The 23316-nt window shown below is 43.8% G+C and overlaps 1 protein-coding gene across 1 annotated transcript in view; it reads right to left on the reverse strand.

Annotated features, from left to right (window-relative positions):
• The window catches only part of gse1b (Gse1 coiled-coil protein b), a 164812-nt gene that overhangs the window by 20384 nt on the left and 121112 nt on the right, over window positions 1-23316 (reverse strand). The window contains exon 3 of the mRNA XM_086107063.1: window positions 3637-3834. Within this exon, the coding sequence (XP_085963189.1) occupies window positions 3637-3834 (198 nt within the window). The remainder of the gene's footprint in view (window positions 1-3636; window positions 3835-23316) is intronic.

Here is a 23316-nt window from a genome sequence, read left to right on the forward strand (position 1 = left end):
CAACAGGCCAAGCTGTTGTCATAGGCTGAAGTTTGTTCCTTCATCTATTGACCTCACTGCCCTCTTGAAAAACAAACAAATAACAAAAAACAGGTTCCATCGGGCATGGTGATGCATGCGGCGCCAAGGAGGGAAAAGATGGCAAAAGACAACAGAGACGAAAAGGGGATATACTTTCTCCCGTTGACTGTACACGGCGCTTAAATGCAGATGCTGATGAGTGTCCCGCAAGAAATCCGGTTATGTTATATGGAGGTGGGTGGTGGTGTGGTGTCAAGTGGGCTTGTTTGTGAGTGTGTCAGTGCCAGTCGCTGCCCTGAGGCCTTTGCCTTGAAGATGCATGCGCCGCACAGCCAGGCAACACAAGCTCCAGGCAGGTTCCAGATGGAGAGGTCACAGACACTCTGCCTCACTGTCCCAACACGGTCCGAGAAACAGAGAGCCTCAGGACACATGCGCACAAGCACACGTCTTTACAGACATGTCCAAAATCTTCACGTTTGCAGAAATCTGCTCATTACTTTCAAATCTTTATTGTCTTGCCACTGTTCTTCACTATCTTGTGCACCTTTGTTCTCTCCCTCTCTGTAGTCACTGTATTTCCAAGCGGGGTACAACAGTTGGTGTGAAGCCAGTGATGAAATTCTGATGATGTGTCTCAAAGCGTGTGAGAGGAAACAACTGCGAGGATTAAACCCAGATCTGCCTAATTAATCACTTATCAGCGGGATGGGCTTTTTGAGGCATGTTGTCAGGGCTTTGTGTGTGTGTGTGTGTGTGTGTGTGTGTGTGTGTGTGTGTGTGTGTGTGTGTTTTGTGCCACTCTGAAGCTCATTATCCATCACCTCCCCTCCTCAGCACAGCACTCAGTCCACGGAACTATTCATTACACTTGCCGCAGACAAGCGAACATACGTGTGTCTGGGTTTGCACGTGTGCATATAAACAGCGACAGTGCTCAGGGACTTAAAAGAGTTCGGTAGCTGCCGGTGGTGGTGGTAGCATCACTAAAACCAAGCTAATTCCTCCAGGCCATAGGATGGTGAGTCATGCTATCCCGAACACAGTATGCTGCACAACTCATCTAACCACGGTGTGAGAGAGATTGAGTCAAGGCGGCTCATGAAAGATGGCAGGCTGCAGCTTGCTTACAAGGTTGCAAAGACATCTACTTGCATGTGTGGGGCTGTTGGGGTGTGTTACCTATAAATAAAAGCCAAGAAATGATGTGGCTGGAGTTCTAGGGCTAACACGGCTCTACCCACCCCAGGGTCATGGCTCGGAACACAAGTGGGGTTGCCCCTAATGCCCCACGGCGGACTCGCATACACATCACATCCTTGACCAGACAGACAGCACAGTCAGCAGGCCACAAAAATAGCAAACTGGCTTTATTGTGATTTTAATAAAAACGGGGCTTGGGATTTATCAGCAATTATCTGGTGACCTTTTCTTCAACACAGACAAAGAATAGAACCCTTTGACTTGGCATTCACATATTCTCATCTTGCACCGGGATGGGAAAAATATTAAAAAGCAAGACAGAGTGATAAGAATAAAAAAAAGTGAGCCCCAGACAATAAATAAATAAATAATAGGTGGCAAGAATGGCCCCTGAAAGGAATTTTTTCTTTTGGAGAGAGATAGAAGTAGAAAGCAACAGAGCGCGCATACAGGGTTGAGGGCGTAAAATGAGATGAACGGGAGATGGATCACGAGGGAGGTGATGAGAGTCAAGTCCTCTCTCTATCTGCACTTAATAAATCAGTTGCAGGGGAGCAACGTGTCTGGGGACAGCCATGGTGCTGATTTAAGAGCCAGAACACGGGTGAACAACTGGACTATCTGGGTCTCTACAAAAGGTAGATATGAGCGCGCGTGCACACACACACACACACACACACACACACACACACACACACACACTTTTATATTTATATACAGGCCTCTATAAACTCCAGATGGGAAGCACGAAAGTCACCAAGTGGTCACAGGGCAAAGTAAGTTCTAATGGGTGGGGGTTAGGAATAAGGTTGAGACAAAATATTGATATTGCAATGTGCTATTTCATAATTGTAATTTCCCATGGTACAGTTTCACCACACCTACAGTACATTGATTGATACTGTCACTGTCCAACGTCCGAGCGTGTTAATTTCCACATTTGATGATGACTCAGACTTGATATGCAACTCAGTATATACATACCCCCATGTCCTGATAACACCTTTACAACTATTATAAGTTAATAAATATCTTTCTTACTTTTGTTGAAGACCAAAGCCTCCCATCACTGTCAAGAACCAAGCCGAATGTCCCTATTTGCTCACAACCTTGGATATTATGAGCCAGTGACTGAGTTTCTGCAAGTTTCGCTTCTTCCATTACAAACTGTTTATTCCTGGCATTGGCCAGAATCCTCAAAGTCGTCACTTTTCAGTAAACACAAAAAACGGCCGATTTGTTGAGCCTTTGACATTGCAAGACAGCAAGCAATTTGCAACACTTTAGATGGGTCAATATTTTGAAAAATTAACAGACCCAAATGGGGACTGTATAGATTTCTGAAAAAAAAATATATAAAACGGATCCATTTTTGATATACATTTCAACACTACTGGTCAGAGTTTTTTTTTCATGTATTTAAAGTTAATCATCATTTTTGGGAGAATTTTTAGGATTTATTTGCTTTGATTTTCAATCAGCGCCATTGCGCAAACATCGGCCAGAGCCAATAGAATCATTTTAAATGTCCTGTAGAAGAAATAAACCTTCGGTAAAATAAGTAACAGACAGTTAATGGTTAGATAACTGCTGTTGATGATGCATTTTGAAGAACGACGGTTAGTTATTTCAGCAACAATGTTCAGAGGGAAAGAGTCAAGTTCAAATGTGACACTAGATGATGCAAACAACTTGCAATATTCATCGGAGGTCATGTCATAGTTTGGACTCGCATGGCTTTTTCTCGGATGGGTTCATTCACCGTCACTGATGTACAACATGATGGCAGCAGCAAAATGAATTTTTATTACATTTTACACGCCAATTTAAACCCAGATGTCAACCAAACTAATTGGGAGATCCTCCAGTGTTCTTTTTGGTCATAACCCAAAACACATTGCAAAAACAACAAAGGAGTGCATCACAGGCATGTGGACTGTCAATTCCCCAGACTCTAACATTACAGAGTATTCATTACTCGAACAAAAACCACTGAAAGAGGCTGCCGTGGAAGTGAGGAAAATTATACAAGAAGAATGCAAACGTGTAGGTCACAGGCTCGATGGAGTTATTGCAGGGAAAGGATGTGCAATTAGAATATTAAGTCTTATTCACTTTAATTGAGTTTAAATTCATCTGTTCGAATACTTTCCCTTTGACGATTTGGTGTTTTGTTTATGCAATTTCAAAAATTGAGCGCGATCTGATTCAGATGTAAATTTCTGTTCTCTCGTCTCATAGTGTCATCAGACTACAGCAAAAATAAAGGAATCGGCCACAACGCTGCAGACACAAACGTATTTGAACACACTGAGAATGCATTGAGTGGGTGAGTGACAGTAGCCGCTACTGAGTAGCGCCTCTTCATCCCAGTTTCTGTAGGGTCGTCAATTACTGGCCTCACAACTTTACCTCGTGGCTCTTCTGCCTGTTTTGCCAGTTTTCGGAGGGCTGCAGCGAATCCAGAATGAGCCGACTGGGCAGCTGGGCTTCCATTGGCTACGATGGAGCCGTTAAGAGGCGACGGGGTGAGAGGGCTGACCGTCGCCGTAGTACGGGTTGCCGTGGAGATCATTCCTAAGGATGGTGACTTTGGCTCATGGCTCATACCTGCAAACAAACAAAAGGGATGGAGCAATTTTAATAGATCGATAATTTTGAGAATTTTCAAAAATGTTTATGTTAAGATGAGTGAAGTTTACTCATTCACATGTTCTTACATTCGTGAAATGAATACATATTGAACGCCGGCTATGTAAATGAGCCAGACAACATGGATGGAAAAAAAAAGAACACATAAAGCTGTTCTCTTGCAGTGACAGTGCGGTGCTGAGTTTCGGTGACAGCTGGAGCGGATGGGGATTGGTGGCGTAAGGGGCAGTGGGCCATTCATTGTATGGCTTGGGGTCAGGGGTGGGAGGTTACGAGGGCAGGTCGACCTTCCACATCCAAGAACTAAAAGTCTGGCTGTGTGTCTGCTTGAGGTCAAAGGTGAGACAATACACAATGTTGGAACAGCGTATGCTCCGACACAATCAAAGCGATTGCGTTACCTTGCGTGTTCACCGTGCATGTTATGTTATCACAGTTCACGTGTTTATGGGACTTCCTCCAGGATCAAAACATAAAAGGATGATTTCCCATGCAAGAGAGTTGGAAGGGAAGAAGGGGTGGGAGGTGGTTCCTTCCCTTCCTGTGTGTGCTTGTATGTGTGTGTTGAAAGGTGACACCGCGTTGACAGCCCCTCAATCAGTGGAATCCCTAAATGCCAGAAGGGCGTGTGATAGCCTTACATGCTCCGGCAACACACACACACACACACACACACACACACACACACACACACACACACACACACACACACACACACACACACACACACACACACACACACACACACACAAACAAGAAGGGCAGTTCAGAGGATAGTCTATATTTCATACTCGTGTACTCATGAAAGTAGCACAAAAAAATGACCCGCTGACATGGAAAACAAATGTCAATAACTCAATTGTATAAATGGGATTTATATCCGAGTTTACTCTTGAGGCTGAGGGGGCTATAAATAGATGGTGTCCCCTCCGGAGCCGAGCAGCACGGCACCCTGCATGTGTCTGACACATACACACTGTCACACACGCAGCAGTGGATTCATATATGAGAGAGAAAGAGAGAGAGAGAGAGAGAGAGAGAGAGAGAAAACAACATTCCCAAGAGCTCACAGTAGTCCTGGCTGTAACCCCCCAGTCACCTAGTGCACTCCGTGTGAACCCGATGCACAATTAATAATGGAGTCAAGAATGACTACTGGCTGAACAATACACACTGCGCCATTGGGATCGGGGCAAACGAGCAAACACACAGATTGCCCGGTTCTGTAATACTACTTAGTGAAGCCCCTGTCTGGCAAAGAAATTCCATATAGGCAGGAGAAGTCAGCTAAAAGTGAGAATGAAAGCCTTACTGACCATTTAATAAACGTACAGAAATCGACGCAATCAAGACAGAAGGCTGTGTGGGGACCGCACACATCAAGCCACATGGTGAAAGGAGACAGATGAGCATAAAGCTTCACAAACAAACACAGAGCCACACATCCGGAGGTCTGGCCGCGGTTCCTGTCACCTCCACTCATCACACTCCCCCCACCCCCCCAACAAACAGACAAGCAGACTGTGAGGTTATAGCTTCTTACTGCACAAAAGAGTGGAAGCTCCTGGATCCCCCATGTCTGCATCTTCACATTCAGCCCACACCAGCGCGCACCGGCGGCCGCTGAGACGACGCACACCATCTTCCCGCTCGTGTCTCTTGCTCCCTCAGGTCTATCTATCTCCTCTCGCCTGCCTGTTCGCCCGCTCTCCCTCCCCGCCTGCGTTGCCGTCTCTGGCGCTGCCTCTCACAAAGACCGTTTGGAGCTTATCTAACAAAGCAACACACCACACGCGCTGCCTATCTCTCCCCTCCGTGTTCTTGCGCTCTCCCTCTGAGTGGGAAAACAGAAATTCTTAGCCTAGCAGCTGCTGCGATGTCACATGACCTCACCCCCCGAACACACACATAAACCTTCCTCCTTCACACTCTCCCTCCTCCACCCCTCTCAACCTATAATTCCTTAACCATTTGTAGATAACAGACACAGGCATGCATGGCTTGCCAAGGCGAGCTGGGGGAGGGGGAGACATGCTCAGCCGTTCGCCACGCCTGACCCCTTTGGCGTGTGTGCGTGAGCTAAATGCTCGTGTGCGTGGATTGACGCAATTGGAAACACAAAGGTTTGGTAAATTCCCCTTCCCTCCTTGAGACGGAAAGACATGTTGTGGCCTGTGACAAGCCCTCGAGCATCAAGGAACCGTGGTGTTGGGAACATTGCCCACAATGAGCTAAGCTCAATTTACTTTATAGGCATACTTGGTTTGCCATCGCTATTTTGTCATTGGCAACAACAACGGAAACACACACACAAAAAAAAGGAACTTGCCCACACGAAAACTGAGGATGGCATATTTATGTTCGACCAGGGGCTATCAGGGCGAGAGCAGCGGAGTGTATTGGATAAGTAAAAACACGGCATCCGCTCTGCCTGTCCTGCTCTCACTGCAGGGGTGTGAACGGGTCATATTTTTTAGTGGCTTCCAGCTGCCACTTCTCTTTTCTCGGAAGAGCGAGGGAGCAGGCAGACCAGAGAGATGACAGCGGAAAGGGATTACCTTGGGGGCACAGCGACACGGTCGTGAGCAAAGAGCCAAAGGCCGCCCTGTGACAAAGCACTGTTCTGTTCTTCGGGACATGCTGGTGCGCTATCCCTCCCATCATCACACACCTCAGCTCGCTCTTATCACGAGGCAAACGCCATCAGAGATCTGACCCAGATTGTGTCAGGTTAAGTTAGGTGCAACCTGTCACAACGGCATCATGGAAGTCGAACGATTTCAGTGTGACACACTACTTCATGAATCTGACTGATTTGCGCTTCATGATCTAGCTTGAGAAATTTGGGACATTTCACAGTTTCTCCTCCAATATCAGGAGTAGTCCTCCTTTTTTGACTGCGTTGCGAGACCGCGGATCCTGTCAGTTGTCTGTACAAAAGGATGTAAAGGGAAAAGGAAGATCGAACATGAGATTTGTTTAGCAAGACAACAGTGCGTGAGAAAAGGCATTTGCACTAAAGAGGATTATGACACTCAGTGAGCCAGCCTCCAGGTCAATTTTACAAGGCGATTGGCGGCCCGAGAAATATCCAGTAGATGGCGTCATCTCCCAGTTAGTTGGTGAAGTGGCACAGGTCCCAACCTCGTCTTTTAAATCCAATCACATGCGAGAGAGGAGGGGAGAAACTGATTGACTGATAACACCGTTTTGCATGAAACTCTTAGGAGATGCGAATGCACAATATGTTTTGGCAACGGCCTCATATTTCAACAGTTGCACTAACAAACCCAGTTGTTAAAAGGAATCTGTTATACACACGGAGCTTCCTCGTGCTGTTTCGCCCCCTGGGAAAATAAGACAAAAGGTCTGGAAAACGGAATGCCGATTACAACAAACCGCAAACGTACACACACGGGCTCTGAACGGATTGACTGCTAAATGGCACACAGTAAACGCACAGAATGAACACCCCACAGAGAAAACCTGATCACTCACTCCCATCGCCAAATAAACACCCAGTTCCACCTTTTAGTGGTTTGAATTTGGATCTCTCTCTCTCACTCACTCAGTAACTCAGTCAATCACATGGACATACTCACAAAATAAATCCTCTTGGCTCCTGTGTGCCCCGGCCAGTGGGGAGATAATGCAGTGGCAGCTTTGGCGAGCGGTTAATCTTTAACCAGGAAGGGATTTGCCTATCAGCTTGTTAAAACTAGCAGTGGTAGCCCCATGGGACTGATCCATCTACCAGCTCGTCTACATCAAGTTGAACAAAGCGAGGCGAGAAGTGGATCACCAATGACAACTGCAGAAGCATTGCTCGCTTCGAGGGAGAGCAGATGCTTATTTAATAAGCTTGCCACATTTTAATTTGAACATCCTCCTCATGCTGGCCGCACACATGCGGCTGCAATTCACTAACATGCCACATTTGACGAAGAAGTTAGCTAAAGCGAACCCTCGTACATTCAACAATCTTACTGTTTGTTGACTTTTCCCACTGTACTAGCAGAGCAAATACACTCCGTGCACTGTACTGGTTCTTCCAGAAACCTGCTTGAAGGGTTTGACTACGAGCAACTACGGTTCATACAAGAAATTTGTCAACTCTTCTTTGTTTGTAGATGAGCTTTAACGACATGGGTGGAATACTAATGACGCACAGCGGACTTTTATTAATATCCTGTTTTTTGTGATCAGCGTGAACTTTTTGACATGAAGTATTAAAAAAAAAAAGTCCACGTGACAGAATCTGATAATCGTTGCAAAAGGGGACCAATCGAGTCTATGGGTGGGGGGGCTTCCATTTGAGGGCTGGTTCAACTTCCTATCATGGTGAAATTAGCCAGCGTTAAGTCGCCCAGCCTCTCATACGGGAGGGATTTTGGAGTTAGTGTGATGAGAACATGTCATCCGCTGTGGCTGACAGCCTTGTTAGCTGTGCTGACAAGGCCATCCAAGGGGGGCGGCGGGCATGTCGGAGCATTCTTACTATAAAAGCCATGGAGAAATACAAGTGATGTGGACAACCCCTAAGCTAGCAGGAGCAAGTTTCAAAGGCACTACTTTCCTCTGAATTACAGATTTCACTTAAAGGGTATAAAACTACAGTTGCAGTAAGCGCAAGAGGTATTTGGACAATGACAGGTTGTATAATTTCTACACACCACACTGGATTTGAAATAAAACCATCAACAAATGTGAAATGTGGCAAAAGTGTAGACCTTTGGATTAAATTAAACAGGAAAATCAAAACATTTTAGGAAATGTTGCCATTGCAGAGCACCAACAGTTTTAATTGTCAAAATAATTTGAACAGCGAAAGAATAATGTATAATTTCTCAGGAACCCAGGCACACACTGTATTGAGACTTTCCTCTTTACCAACACTTCATCTTGCAAAGTGAATTAATGAAAAGAAAACTAAACTAAACACAACAAATACCTAACCCTGTCATTGCCCAAATACCTTCGGACCGATGATGCATGTATACAGACTCACTCACTCACTCACTCACTCACAGCACAGCACAGCAGGATAAACCTGCTCTGGTGGTTCCAGGTTTGTTTGACTTCAAAGATGTGATGTCAGGGCAATCTACCCTTGAGCGTTCAAAAAACGGATGTGTCTGCTTGTGCGTTTTCAAACACGCAAACCCCTGGGAGCGCATGTCAGAGTGCGTGCACGCCACCTCATTTGCCTCATGGCATAGGCCAAGAAATCCTATCAAGGAAATGCTGCAACAGTAGCTTTTTGGGTACCGAGCTGAAGCGTAAGAAGGAAGACAAATCGTCAGGGTGAGAAACGAGGAAGGGAGGAGCAAAGAAACAGGAAGGGAGCCAACAAGCATTGCCTGTGTGAGGGCTGTCATTATACAGCGGGCCTCCATTATGCAGCAACGGCGGAGAGAACACAGTACATCTCACTTTGACCTCACTTTCTCACTGTCTTAAGTACCCACACACACACACACACACACACACACACAAACCTACCCGCATACACATACACACATGTCCAGCACAAAAGCAACATACAGGAAGCTTTAAGTGTGCGCGAGTGTGTGCGTTCTCATTATTCATCCCTCACCTTCTACTTCTCTTTCGCTCTTCTAGTCACACTGCACACCAGCACCGCCACCTCAACCTGCACGGCAGTGGCTTGCAACAAAAGCACCAATTTCAAAAGACCAGTCGGCACCGCTTCCCTCTCGTCGCCTTCCTCTCCCTTTATCCGGAGAAACACACATCCACAGAGAGGCTGTGTCTTGAGGGGAAGCACGAGCTCAGATGATTTTCTCTCCTCCTCCCTGCATCCGACTCAGCCACCCCAACAGCGCCATTTCCTCTGTCTGTTAATTACATGCTGGCTGCGGTCGAGGTTACTGTGTGTGTGCGTGTGAGTGTGAGTGTGAGTGTGCGTGTGCGTGTGCGTGTGCGTGTGTGTGCGCGTGTCATCTGAGGAGTGTGTGGCTGTGCTCTCGGAGACACCAGCGTGGGCGCGTGACAGCACAGTCTGGTTACGCTTGACAACGGTGCTTAGGGTGCAAGCGCACATAGAGTATGCACACACAAACACACGCAGCCAGGACCAGGCGCACATTAGAGCCTTCTGTCTTCTCTGGCTCACATGGTCCATGCCCCAGGAGTCAAGCTGCTGTCTGTGTGGCTGCGCTCTCTCAGCGGCTTCTGCTGAGGGGGACGCAGCCCCCTCGCTGCTCTCCTAATGAGGGGGCCAGCTTCAGCATCAGCCCAGCTGTTCGGGCGAGAAGAGGTTGGGAGTCCACTCGTGACTCGCCCCTCCGCACCTCAACGTCTACACCGCCATCGGGCCCTGCTGACCTTGTCTCTTAAACACCTGCTACCATGAGACAGGGGAAGGTGGCAGTGCGGCGAGACGTGACAGATATTAAGCACGTGAACTCAAAAAGCACAAACAGAGGTAATCAAGTACAGCAGCACTGTCATTGAGCATGTCATGGTAAAAGCACCTGTGACACTCTTAGGCCAGATTGCACCAAACAACTTTAAAACTAGATTAAAACATGGTTTAAATTTAAATTCTGCTGCACCAACCTTTAAACCCTAGTTTAACATTAGACCGATTAAATTTTAAACCTCTCTTAAACCAAGTTTAAATTTAATTCTGTTGCACCAGAGTTTTAAACTCCAGTTTAAACTGTGATGGGAAGTCATTTTATCCTGAAAATTGGGATGTTTTAACAATGGATGGATTTTTTTTTTTTTTTTAGGTGTACAAAGCAAAAATAATGACGTTTTTCAAAGACAACTGATAGGCAGGCTCAATTCTCTTGAATTTTATAATGAAGAGGAATTTTGGGTGAGAGACAGGTTGTAGCTGAACAGGAAGGCAGGATCAACTGTCATACATGGCAGTGAAAGAAATGCAGGTGTACCGATGCTGTAACTGCGGTTTGTGTTTTTAAGTTTTTCCAGCGAGCTTTAATTGAGCAACGTCTCTTTTGTTTCAATCTGGTTGATCTGTTATAACTGTCAGGCAGTTGCTGCCAAACAGCATCTTACGTTTTCACCGTGCTGTTGTCTGTTTGCTTGTCTTCTATTTGTTCAATTAATTGGGTCCGCAAGTTGCTGTCAAAAGAGGACAAGTTGAAGCTTCTCTGCTGAGTCATTCCAATATAGCTGATCAGGTTAAAAAGTAACGTTTTTACGAGCTAGCAATGTAACCCCATAATCTAATTTAGCGAATGTGCGCATGTGTCGAACGTGCTCACCCATCGCGGCTCTCAAAATTTGATGGCGACAAGAAAAATTGATGCGGGTTTCTGGCAAACGTCTTTGAAACCTCAAATGAACCCAACAACAACAAAACCCAACCCCAGCACTCGCTACGTGCGCATAGACTCACAAACCAAACATCTGCCGCTCAGTGACCTCCGGGCTGTAAAGTCTGACACCCGTGCCGTACAGGGGGTTTAACAGTGGCCTTGCAGTCTAAGGTATACATTTACCTGCATAAGTGATTATTCGTTTTAATTTCAATATCCACAATCATCCCTATTAATCGTGTTGAACTCCGTTTAAATATGGTTAAATGGAGTTTTACTCAACTGAGATTCATTTTAAATGTTGCAACAGAGCTCTGCTTAATTTTAAAACAGTATTAACTCATTTTAAACTTGGTTTTACTAATCTATGATTAGAGCTAATCTGAGATTAAACCTTGTTTGTGCAACCCAGTTTTAAACATGAAGTACAAATTGGGTTAAAAAAAGCTATATAGAATGAATTTTCCTTTTTTGTTGCACCTAATATCAATTCATAAAACCATAAATCGGTCCTTTGAACTGGTCTTTTCCCATAAATTTATGTGACTTCGCAAGTCACGTGAGATCTCGTCACAATGCGAGAGTATCATATAAAAACAAAATCACTGAAATCAGCGCCATCAAACTTGAAGGCAGATATGTGGAAGTTTTCTGGTTAAAAAAAAACAACAACCCACAAAGGCGGCAATGAACTGAAACTTTGTGAGACAGTCACAGGAATGTGAATGTCATGAGTTTACAATGTTTTTAACTGTAAGTGATAATGAAACTTAAAATGAAAGATACCACCACCTTTTTAATACTTTGCCAAAATAAATAAATAAATAAATAAAAGAAAAAGGTGGCTGCCGCGAACGAGCTGGTTGTAATTTTCCAATAACATATGACACCACCATGGAAGTTATCATTACCAAATGACCAATACATTTTCATTGATTTATTTTTTCCTGTTTGTAAAATGGTGCTGGCAAATTATAATGATATAATACGACATGAATAATTATGTGAAATGCAGTAAATGTTATTGTTTAAAAACGCATTTGCACAAATAAAGGCCTTCAATGAAAGTAAAGAAATTCCGCTTGCCAGTAATTCAAGAAATACATGTTTAGTGTAAGAGCACAGATTTCAATGTGCACTGCGATGCCCAGATTGTGATAAAAGCGCAGCAAATCTTCCACAGAAAACACATTTATTTAGATCTATAGAACCACCTACTGGCTTTTATAGCGTAGCATGACCTTCATGCATATATGAATTGCGACACATGATAGAATCATTGAGAAATGGAATGAAGGGCCACATGATCGCCAGTCTTCAGCTTAAATATGAAGAGAGATACTGGTAAGTAAAAGAGCAGCTCTACCTGTGCAAACAGCAGCCAGATAACACAAGTAAGGCAACACGAACAACACAGAAAGCTCTGTGCAGGAGTTGAGCAAAACACACAATATGACAATCAGCTGATTGCGCTGATGTCACAAGGGGAAGGGGTGTAGGTGCGTGTTTCAAGAGGCAAACACAAACCATGTTGAAGAGCGATAGTGGCAGACACACAAGGGGAAGGAGTGATGATGGTGTCATAGCAGTAGAAAAGGCCTTTTTTTTAAAGCATAGTCTGTAGTGCAATGTTGGGTAACACAGACAGAAAAAAAAAGGCAGACACATACACACATATATACACAAGTGGTACATGCATTACGTATTGAGCGCACTCACATCAATAATGGTGAATGAGAAAGAGGCGTGGGCAAGTAGTCAAGCATGGTCAGTGCTGAGTGTGTATCATTCCCTTATCTAGTGTGCTCATGTTGCCTGCCCTGTTTGTTTAGCCGCTGCTTATCAGCGTCGGCGACAACGGCAGCAGCGAATGCCGGCTAACACAAACGAAAATGCAATATCTACAAGTATCTAAAGGTCTGGTGGCGTGAATGGAACCAGAGTCACTCAAGCAAACGACAATTATTCCATACAAATGTGCGGTATGCATCTGTTCTCTTAATGTGATTTGGTGACAGTGAGTCTAACTGGTTTTGAGACTGTTTGAAGTGGTGAGGAAATGAGCTCTACTACTGGTCAAGTAAAATTATGTCCAACTGAAAAAATAAAAACATTTCAAGGATTTGACTGTATATAAGAAAGACACATGCTACTTTATGGGAATACTTGGGAGGGGTGGGATGAAAAAAAATATTGAAAATTTGACTTTGGAATACATTCCATTAGTCGTCAGACAATTTATAGCAATACAGTGTGTGTGTAAAGTGACAAGCAAATGAAAACTACCCTGCGTTGCCAACATGCATCTGCCACACCCTACCCACATAGGATTGAGTGAGCTTTGTTCGGTGGGGTGACACAAGGACACATCACTGTGACGGAGGACCGTAGAGGAAGCACTTGGTGGCCGGTAAACATGCAACGATACAGAACTTCACCAGGGAAACAAGGAACACAAAGTAGCGCGGCTTCAATTAAAAAAAAAAAAAAAAAAAAAAAAAATGTCTGCTTTCATGTTGTAATGAACTTCCTGGTGTGCTATTTGGGTGTGCCTATCCAGGGTTGACGCTGGCTCATGAAACCTCTTATCCAATGTGGCTAAACAGAAAAAAAATCTCCGAACCACACTTAAAGATGAAGTCAACCGACCAAATTTCTTTCGGGTATTATTTGTGCCTCCACTAGTCCATCTGTTTTTGTCCATCACGGGGCGACGATGTTGCCACTTGCTGTCTGTCCACTGAAAACGACATCAGAGTTGCTCAGGGCTTAGGTAACAACCAATCATGGTTGAGCTTCAGAAAACAGGTGAGCATCGTATTAGTCAGGGAACAAATTGTAGTTTTACCTTTTGCTGAACAGTTCCTATGTGCCGTGTATTTTGGACTGCTGCTGGTCAGTAATAATAATGAATAATTTCAGCAGAGGCATAAAAAAATGGTTTCATGATTAGATATTTTCATCTCAATCTTCATTCATTTATATTGTTGCTGATTTTATGTACCAGGCATTCTTTAGGTTTTTTTGGAGCACCATGTAGTGGGAAGTCGTGGGGTTAGTATAAAATGAACGATTTGGCAAAAACCTACGTCTGTTTTATGGTAAATAGGACTGTGTGCCATCTCTTAACAAAACATGACCAACATTATGACTGTGTAGGTACTGATCCGCCTTGGAGCTTCTGCGATTGTGCATTGCCTCACCGTACTGTCGCTGACCACTTTTTTTTTTTTTTTTTACATACTCCTCCCCCTTCACATTAGTAGGAAGCAGGATTGAAATGTCCATCCATCCATCCATTATCCTCACAAGGGTCGCGGGGGCTGCTGGAGCCTATCCCAGCCGTCTTCGGGCAGTAGGCGGGGGACACCCTGAACCGGCTGCCAGCCAATCGCAGGGCACACACAAAGAACAACCATCCACGCTCACACTCACAACTATGGACAATTTTGAGTGTTCAATCAGTCTGCCATGAATGTTTCTGGAATGTGGGAGGAAACCGGCATACCCGGATAAAAACTCACGCAGGCCCGGGGGAGAACATGCAAACTCCACACAGGGAGGCCAAAGCTGGAATTGAACCCGGTTCCCTCTGCACTCACTGTGAGGTTGACGCGCTAACCACTGGACCACCGGGCCGCCCGGATTGAAATGTATTCGCTTATAAACTGCGACAACAAGCGTACCCCCCTTGTTGTTCAAGTCTGTCACTGTCGGTAAAAAACGGACTCGTGCAAACAGTTACCACACTAATAAAACGCCAGTTCCGGTTGTTTGTTTGTTTGTTTTGTTTATTTGTTTATTGAACATAAAACATATATACAGTAATAATTTGACAGAAAATAAGGTAGATAAAAAAAGTAAAAAGAAAGAAATCAATCTTCATTCAACACAGTTATTATGTTCAAGGGAATAGGAAGAAGTAAAAAACTTATCTAGTCCTACCCCGTTATGTGATTGTATCTAATAAATCATTTTTATATCAATCAGAAAAGAAAAAAGTAAGAAGAAAGAAGTCTCCATTAGGCTCATACTTTACCCTTAACCGTGATATTTTTACAACTTTTGGTTTGTATCGGGATTATATACTTCCACACCCTGACACTCTTGTGTCAATTTTCTCTTGTATTCATAATGGATATTTATATACCTTTCTCTATTTATCAACTTAGTTCTGATTTATCATTATATTTAATGTTTTGAATTTATCATTTTAACTCTGATTGATGTAGGTTGTTTGTACTATTTTTTTGAATTTGTTTTTGAACTCAGCAAGCGATTTACTCATTTTCAGGTCCGTTTCGAGATTATTCCACAGATTAACACCTTTGATAGATACACTTCTTTGCTTGATGTTTGTTCTTGTTTTGAGTTTTTTGAATAAGTTGGTACCTCTTAAATCATAGGTGCTTTCTCGAATTTCGAAAAACTTCTGAATGTTTTGGCAGAGCAGGTTATTGTGTGCTTTGTACATTAATTGGGCGATTTTAAAGTCAACCAGGTCATAAAATTTCATCGTATTTAATTTGATAAATAGTGGATTTGTGGGTTCCGTATATTTTGATCTATTAATAATTCGAATTGCTTTTTTTTGTAGGTTGAGAATAGGGAGTGTGTTTGTTTTGCAGGCATTTCCCCATATTTCCACACAGTAGGTCATATATGGTAATAGTAATGAAGTGTATAATGTGTACAAAGATCTCTTATTTAGCACTTCCTTGGTTTTGTAGAGGATCCCTACGGTTTTGGCTATTTTTCTTTTTACGTTATCGATATGTGGCTTCCAACATAGTTTTGAGTCTATTACTAATCCGAGAAACTTGGTTTCATACGCTCTTTCTATCTCAATTGAGTTTACCATAATTTTAGCTTGGTGTTTGATTGGTCTTGTGCCAAAAACAATTAACTTTGATTTTTTCAGGTTAAGTGACAATTTATTTCTGTTGGGTGTGGAAGTATATATATTTCTGGTTCATAACGGAAGTTGCGCACGCAATTCACGCAAAAGCTCACGGGGCCTAGGAATGGAGTCGATCTTGCTGTCCTGCCTGTCTCCTACTACTACCGATTGCTTTCTGACTTGGTTGTTTAACAATCCTAACTGGTCAGCATACAGTGGACTTTATTGTTTTGTTTTGTTTTTAACTTTACTGGAGTTTTCTTTAACACCCCTAATCTCAAATTCAAAAAGGTAAATAAAACCCAACGAACGTCCAAAATGCCACAAAACTCCCAGACATATCCAAAGTAATACATCTAGAGAGAGGCCAAAAGAAGTGGCGACATGAGAGGAAAAAAAGCTGTGCGCGCTGGCCAAGCAAAACCCTCATTTCCTGAACATCCTATAGCGGTTTCTTCACCATCACGCAGGCAAACCACATCGTAACCCTGCCCTGACACAAAGAGAGTGGTTTGCATGCACCACCATCTGCATACCATCTCAGACATTGTTCTGTAATGCTAGTCAAATCTAAGCCTCTTCCAGTAAAATACATACTGTACAGTACCATCCTCTCTATTGAGGAACTATGCAAACACATGCAAAATTCCTCTGTGGCTCTACAGTCAATGCTATTCAAAGCAATCAATGAATGCTGTTGATAAGGAAATGCAAAGTGGGTCAGTCACCTTTAACACCATGGCTCCTTGTGTAAACAGTACAGGGAGCTGCTTGGGACTGTGCTAATCACTCTCTAAACAGCGCCAGGTGCTGTCACCACAGACAAACTGTCACCAACACTCCTGAACACAGCTGCCGTCGAAACCCCAGACGCTCACCACACAGCAGGCTAGTGCAAGGCCACAAACTGCACAAAAGGCCCCTGAAAACATGCCAACCTGGTTAAAGGCACGATTACTGCGGGAAAGTACTCAACGACTTTAAAACGGCACGTCACGAGCGGGAAGTGCTTCAACTCTGAGACAGCTTTTCATACATCATCTTACAGTCGCATTGTTCAACTATCAGACATCCTATTCGTCTGTTACAAGGGAGCATAAATCCTCTACAAGTCAGTAAAGCCCATTATTATTGCTACCGTCAATCAGTGCATTCAAATGCACTTAATAACTATTGGAACCAGACAAAATACATATCAATCGGTGCCAGTGTCATGAGGGGCATTTCTGGGCATATCCTCCCTTCCCTACGGCCTTTTTGTGCCAAAGTTGACAGTTTTCATCATTTTCATCAGCCTACCCCAGCTGTCTTCGGGCAGTAGGCGGGGCACACCCTTAACTGGATGCCAGCCATTCGTAGGGCACACATACTGTACGTGGTTTCAACGATCACAATCACACCTAGGGACGGACAATTTGGAGTGCCCTATCAACCTGCCATGCATGATTATGGAATGTGGGAAGGAAACTGGAGTACCCGGAGAAAACTCACGCAGGCACGGGGAGAATATGCAAACCCCACACAGGAAGGCCGGAGAAATCAAACCTTGCACCTCTGCAGTGTGAGTCTGACGGGCTCACCGGGAGATCACTGTGCCTCCTTCCTTCTCTCTCTTGAGAGCGAGAGAGAAAAGTCACTGTACTTGAAGCAACAGCAGCATATGTGCTTGTTTCAGTGGCCAACTGATCTTTAAAGAAATTAGCGACAAACCTCAGCCATGATTACAAAATGGCACTTCTTGTTTCTTGAAAACAAAAAGATCAAATTTAGTTTTAACGACTGATCAAAAGACACAGCATCCACTGACTAGGTCAGTATTGTTTTATGATGTCACCGCAGAGGTGTCAAATGTTTAGATCGCAACACAAACAAAAAATAAAAACACACCACACTTTCATGCAGTCACGGAAAATTTAAGGGATCTTTTATAGCTCTGTCATCTCCGCCATCTTGATCTTGCCCAAGGTTTTAAAACAGTTCTCCTCGATGGGGTCATCAAGACGACCTGTTTTAAAACCTTGGGCTAAATCTAATTGTAACATGTATTTGTTACATATTTTGATGCATTTTTATGCTTTATAAAACACTTATGTCTGAATTTTGGGATCTTGGAACGGATTAGGGCATTTACATGGAAAACTACTTACAAATTGTTATAGTTTCGAAATTTCTTCCAGAACCAATTAATTTCGTAAATAAAGATACCACTGTATATAATCTCATGATTTCAAAACATTGCACAATGGCACACACTTAAACTCACTACAAACGTAGCAACAGCATATCCTTCGTGCATTCTTCATTGGCCAACTGCACGGGGGGGTATGTGTCAGAGCAATGAGAGGCATGAGCGCGCCTCGAGAAGCAGCTGTTGAGCGTGCCAGTGCCTCAAGTGAAGTGAAGGCGCGTGCGTGGTGTGTGATTCAAACACTGTCCACCTGCCACGCGCACACAGACGTGCACATACAAAACATACGTCAACAAACAGGGTCACATCCTTCACTCGAGGGCACCAAATGGCCCCAAAGCATGCGTCAACACACGCAAGACAATACGAGGTTTCAACGAGCCTTGGCATTAGCGAGTGTTGAGGAAAAGCGACTGTATACTTTTATTCATATCCAGGGTCTGGGTTGTATTTTGCATAATAATCGCAACAGCGCTGCAGAAACCTGAAGTTGATGGGTGTGCTTGGAGGGAGGGGGTCAACCCTTCAGGCGTATGTGCTTTCAAGAGACAATTGTCTGGAAGCCTGAACGATACATTCGTAAAACGAGAGCTTAACGCGACTGCTTTTGCTTCCCCTTCCGCGCTTCTTCTCTGCCTGAACAACGACCGAATGCGGCGAAACGATAGCCGCCGTTTGCTCGATCTCCTCCGGGGTTCCCTCACAACCCCTCGTAGTGTACTTGCTCAACACAAACAACTCCCCCTCCCCTCTTAAAAAAAGCTTCCAAACACCATTAGGTTTAGACTCACCGCAAACAGCGAGAAAGGACGAATTCCAGACTTATTAAATTAGTAACTTCCTGCCGTCATCGGCGGAGACAACGCGGATACATCCATCTGTCGAGTACTTTTGTTGTCACGCAGGAAGCTCCGGCACGGAGCTTAGAGGAGAAGAGAAGAGAGGGTAGCCGGCTGCTGAGAGCCGGGAGCCGGGAGGTGGGGCTTCCTTGCAGGCGGGGGCTGGACAGACAGACAAGCCGGAGGGGGTGGGCGCGTAAGCACCTGCTCCCCTCCTCAGCCGCGCCTCCAGTGCCCGACTGAACCCGCGAGCCTCCTTCCCCCTCCCAACTCCGCCCGACAAATGGAGTAAGAAAGTAGCGACCATCCTCAAACAGTCTCAACGGAATCACTTCACCTAAGATCAAACGTTGTTCAGTGACCAAAAAAGCAGATACAGCATCAACTTATATATTCGGAAACGCATGATTTATGATGTAGTACAAAGGTGTAAAAGTCGGCCCCCCGACATCACGCTTGGTGGCCCACCGAAACAAATAAATGTCCATTCCATGCTTCTTCCACCAAATTGCGAAGCAAGTAAATGTCTACTTCATGTTACTTCCACCAAATTGCTTCTTAAAGTCTCCTTAAAGTGAAAATAAATGTCTTTGACACACCAAAGAGAATTGTGTTGATAAGGATCCTGGAAAGCAGGGGTGGGCAACTCTGCTCTTCGAGGGGCCATTATCCTGAATGTTTTAGATCACAGGTGTCAAAGTCAAGGCCCGGGGGCCAGATCTGGCCCGCCACATCATTTTATGTGGCCCGCAAAAGCAAATCAAGCATGTCAAGTTCCATGATGCTTGCTAAAGTCTGAACCAAAATTTCAAATTGTCATATGTAATCCACAATAACAGGCATTATTCTTGACTTCTGATTTGAAAACGAGTTATCCATCAATTTGTTGTGCGTGTATGTAATATGTAGAGGTGATTAAACATGTATGCGGTTTCCTAAAATTCATAACGGCCCTCCAAGGGAAACGGTAAGTACAATGTGGCCCGTGACAAAATTGAGTTTGACACCCCTGTTTTAGATGTTTCTATCCTCCAACACACCTGATTGAAATGATCAGGTGTCTGAAGAGCTTGCTGATGAGCTGAGGGACCAAAATACATTTCGTAAATTTGACACAAAAATATTGTGAACAAGCCTGCCAAATTTGAATGAATAAAAAAAAAAAAGTATCAAGTACTGTAGGCTTCTAACTGTAGGATGGTGTGGACGTGTCTGCTAGAGACACCCTGCATCAACTACATTCATTCAAACTGTGTGTGCTTAAGTGTCTAGTCAGATGCAGGATGAAAAAACATCCGCCACTGTGTTTAAGAAGCAGTTCATGTTGTCCTAAGTGTCTCGGTTAAGTGGGGACCCAGATAACAACACAGTGTGAGGCACATTCGATGACCACAGTCAAGCGACCTTGTTACCTCGCAGGCTAGAGAACGGAATAGTGTTTCTACAGGCGATGAATGGAATGAGGAACGAAATATTGGACGGACCCGACTCTGGTCCACCGGTCAGCAGATCCGTAAGCCCACTAATGGTTAATAGCTACTAGCTGCTAGTAGCACACCAATTCGCGGTGGGGCTGTCCATCTCGCTCGTCATTAACAACCCTGCCAAGTTTGAATGATTAAAAATATTAATGCTATTTTGTCGAGTAACTTTCTTATGCGTATACATCTCTATGCTTGAGCCATGACACTATTTCCGCTGAAAACCTCAGGTGGCTTGCCCACCTGGTTGTCACTGTGCTTTCCAGGCCGCAAAAAGAAGCGTGGCCATGAGCTAGCTCGTGAGCTAACAGTATTCAGTTCAATATATATAGACTGTATATACAGTATCTACGATGATGATAATGATCATTTTTATCCATACTTACTTTAGGAGTGGTCATCAATCAATCACAGAGCACAAAAATAAACTCAGTAGAGACGTCATTATTAATACCTCCATGACATTGGAAAACAAAATCTGTGACTGCACTTAATAATACAGAATTGATCTATTCCTACTGCTGGTGGACGACAAGAGTTGCTTTAACCAATTACAAAATAACACTCATAGTATTCAAATTGTGTTGGACTGTATTGAAAGGACCCCACAAATTCTCAATTATCTTGTCGAACTCTCAAAATATCGATGAGGGCACTAAAATAACTGAACTGCCTGGGGCGTATATGAGACATGAATTAAAATGGAAATGACATTTTATTTGAAGTAAGCACAGGTTAGGACAACTACCCTTCAGTTTTGTTAATTAATTATGGTGCATAATTGATTATGTTGCACATGATGACTATTCAATGAGCTCATCGAAAGAAGGAATGGTAATTCAATGATTGTCCACAAGAGGACAGCCATTGACCAAGAGCACACAGTGAAGCCTTAGACGACAAGCTTCATAAAATCTACCAACCCCTGACTAGTTCATCAATTGTCTTAGTGTGGATTAGATAGCACCGGGTACACAGATTGTACAATCAAAGCCACTCTTGTAAACGGTAAAGACGGACTGTTTTTCCAAAGCTAATGATGGATATTTGGATTATATAGACAATGGTTGAGGAGGAGTTAGGATGAGGCATTACTAATTGCATTGGATTAATTAGGTATACATTGTGGGACCCCTGCTACAAGATGCATGAAGCAAAGCAAAGACACACCACTCACAGGTGGCAAAAGTACTTACACTCAATACTTAAGCTGAATTACAGATACCCGTGTTAAAAAAAAAAAAGTCTGGAAAAGTAGAAGTACTGATTGACTATTTTGGCAAAGTAAAAAAAATACAAAGTATAGATATGTATTTTCAATTTTACGGAGTAGGGATAAAAAGTCACCAGAAATATTTATATTTAAGTAAAGCACAGACACCTGCGAGATTGACTTACTTCACTTCTTCCCATCACTTATCCTATCTAATTTAGTGCCTTAGATGTCATGACCTTACTCGAGAACGTGTGTATGGATGCACTTGCGCAGTGCGTGGTAATGACTGTGTGTCTTGTTTTTCATCCAAGTGCTCATGTGTCCCTCACCTCTATTTGACCTGCCTGCCAGTGAGAGCTGGGAGCAGGTATGATGCGGCACAGAGACCTCCGCCTCTGATCTGCCTCGCGTGTCTCTGCACACGTCCTCGTTTGGACAGCTTTCTCCTCACTGACAGAGATGCCGTCTGTTGATTTAGTCACATGGGTGCGTGTTAAAACTGTCTTTTATTGAATTTGTTTAATTTTACACTCCTTATCCCAATTTACCACCAATGAGCTGTTAGCATTGAGTCAATGTTGGTAATTAGACTTTGCTGTTTGTGCTGTTGTTAGTCATGGGCACGCTCTTGCCACAGTAATGCTTCTCTGACAAAACTGTGCTTTTATATCTTTGTAAAAGTATTCTTTTAAATCTTATAGAATTTTGCTGGTGTTCCTATTCTTTGGCCATATCTGTCCATCTTTGCCTACTGTACCATCTTTTATACGCCCCAAATATGATTACTGGCTATCCACGCTCCGAACATTCCTCTTTATCTTTGCAGCCTTTACCCCACCGCCCCGACTCCCCTCCTCCTCTCTCCCCCAGCAGCAGACCTGGCCTAAGGCATCGTTTGCTTAATTTAATAAAGGGGCTTTAAGCTTTTGAGAGGCTTTTGAAGGATCTGACTGCTGTTACATTCATTACAGTCTATCAGCCACTGGAGACAGAGACGGCTTGGCTGTGGAAGAGCCAGTGGAGGAGTGGAGGCTGCAAAAATTGTGCTAATTATTACTATTACGCCCATTTGTCCTGGATATAGCCCCCTCTGCTCCCCAGGTTGCCTCTTTACCTCCGTTGAACTCCCTCCCCACCACCATTGTGTGGATGACAAGTGGCAGCTTTTTTTTCTTTTTTTGCATTCACCACAGGGAGACCGACTCAAAAAAGGATATCGTGAAGTGTGTATAAAAAAAAAAAGTCACACTCACCACTACTAACCACCTGTGGATGCTGAGCGTGCATACGCCCTCCCCAAGCTTCTCTTCATACTATTGTACATCCAAATAAGAGGACAAGATTCACCGGACACTCCATTGGATGGGATTTACATAATTTCATGACATCCAAGACAAAAGGTGTTCAAAAAAAAGTGTAGTTTAGCACTGAAAAAGCTAAGTGTAATAGCACTGCCATTGAGCTATTCATTTAACAATTTTTAATATTGTAACTGTAGTTTGC

Source organism: Hippocampus guttulatus, chromosome 3 (assembly GCF_054856545.1).
Source record: "Hippocampus guttulatus isolate MCC_2025c chromosome 3, RoL_Hgut_1.0, whole genome shotgun sequence".
Classification (NCBI taxonomy): Eukaryota; Metazoa; Chordata; class Actinopteri; order Syngnathiformes; family Syngnathidae; genus Hippocampus; species Hippocampus guttulatus.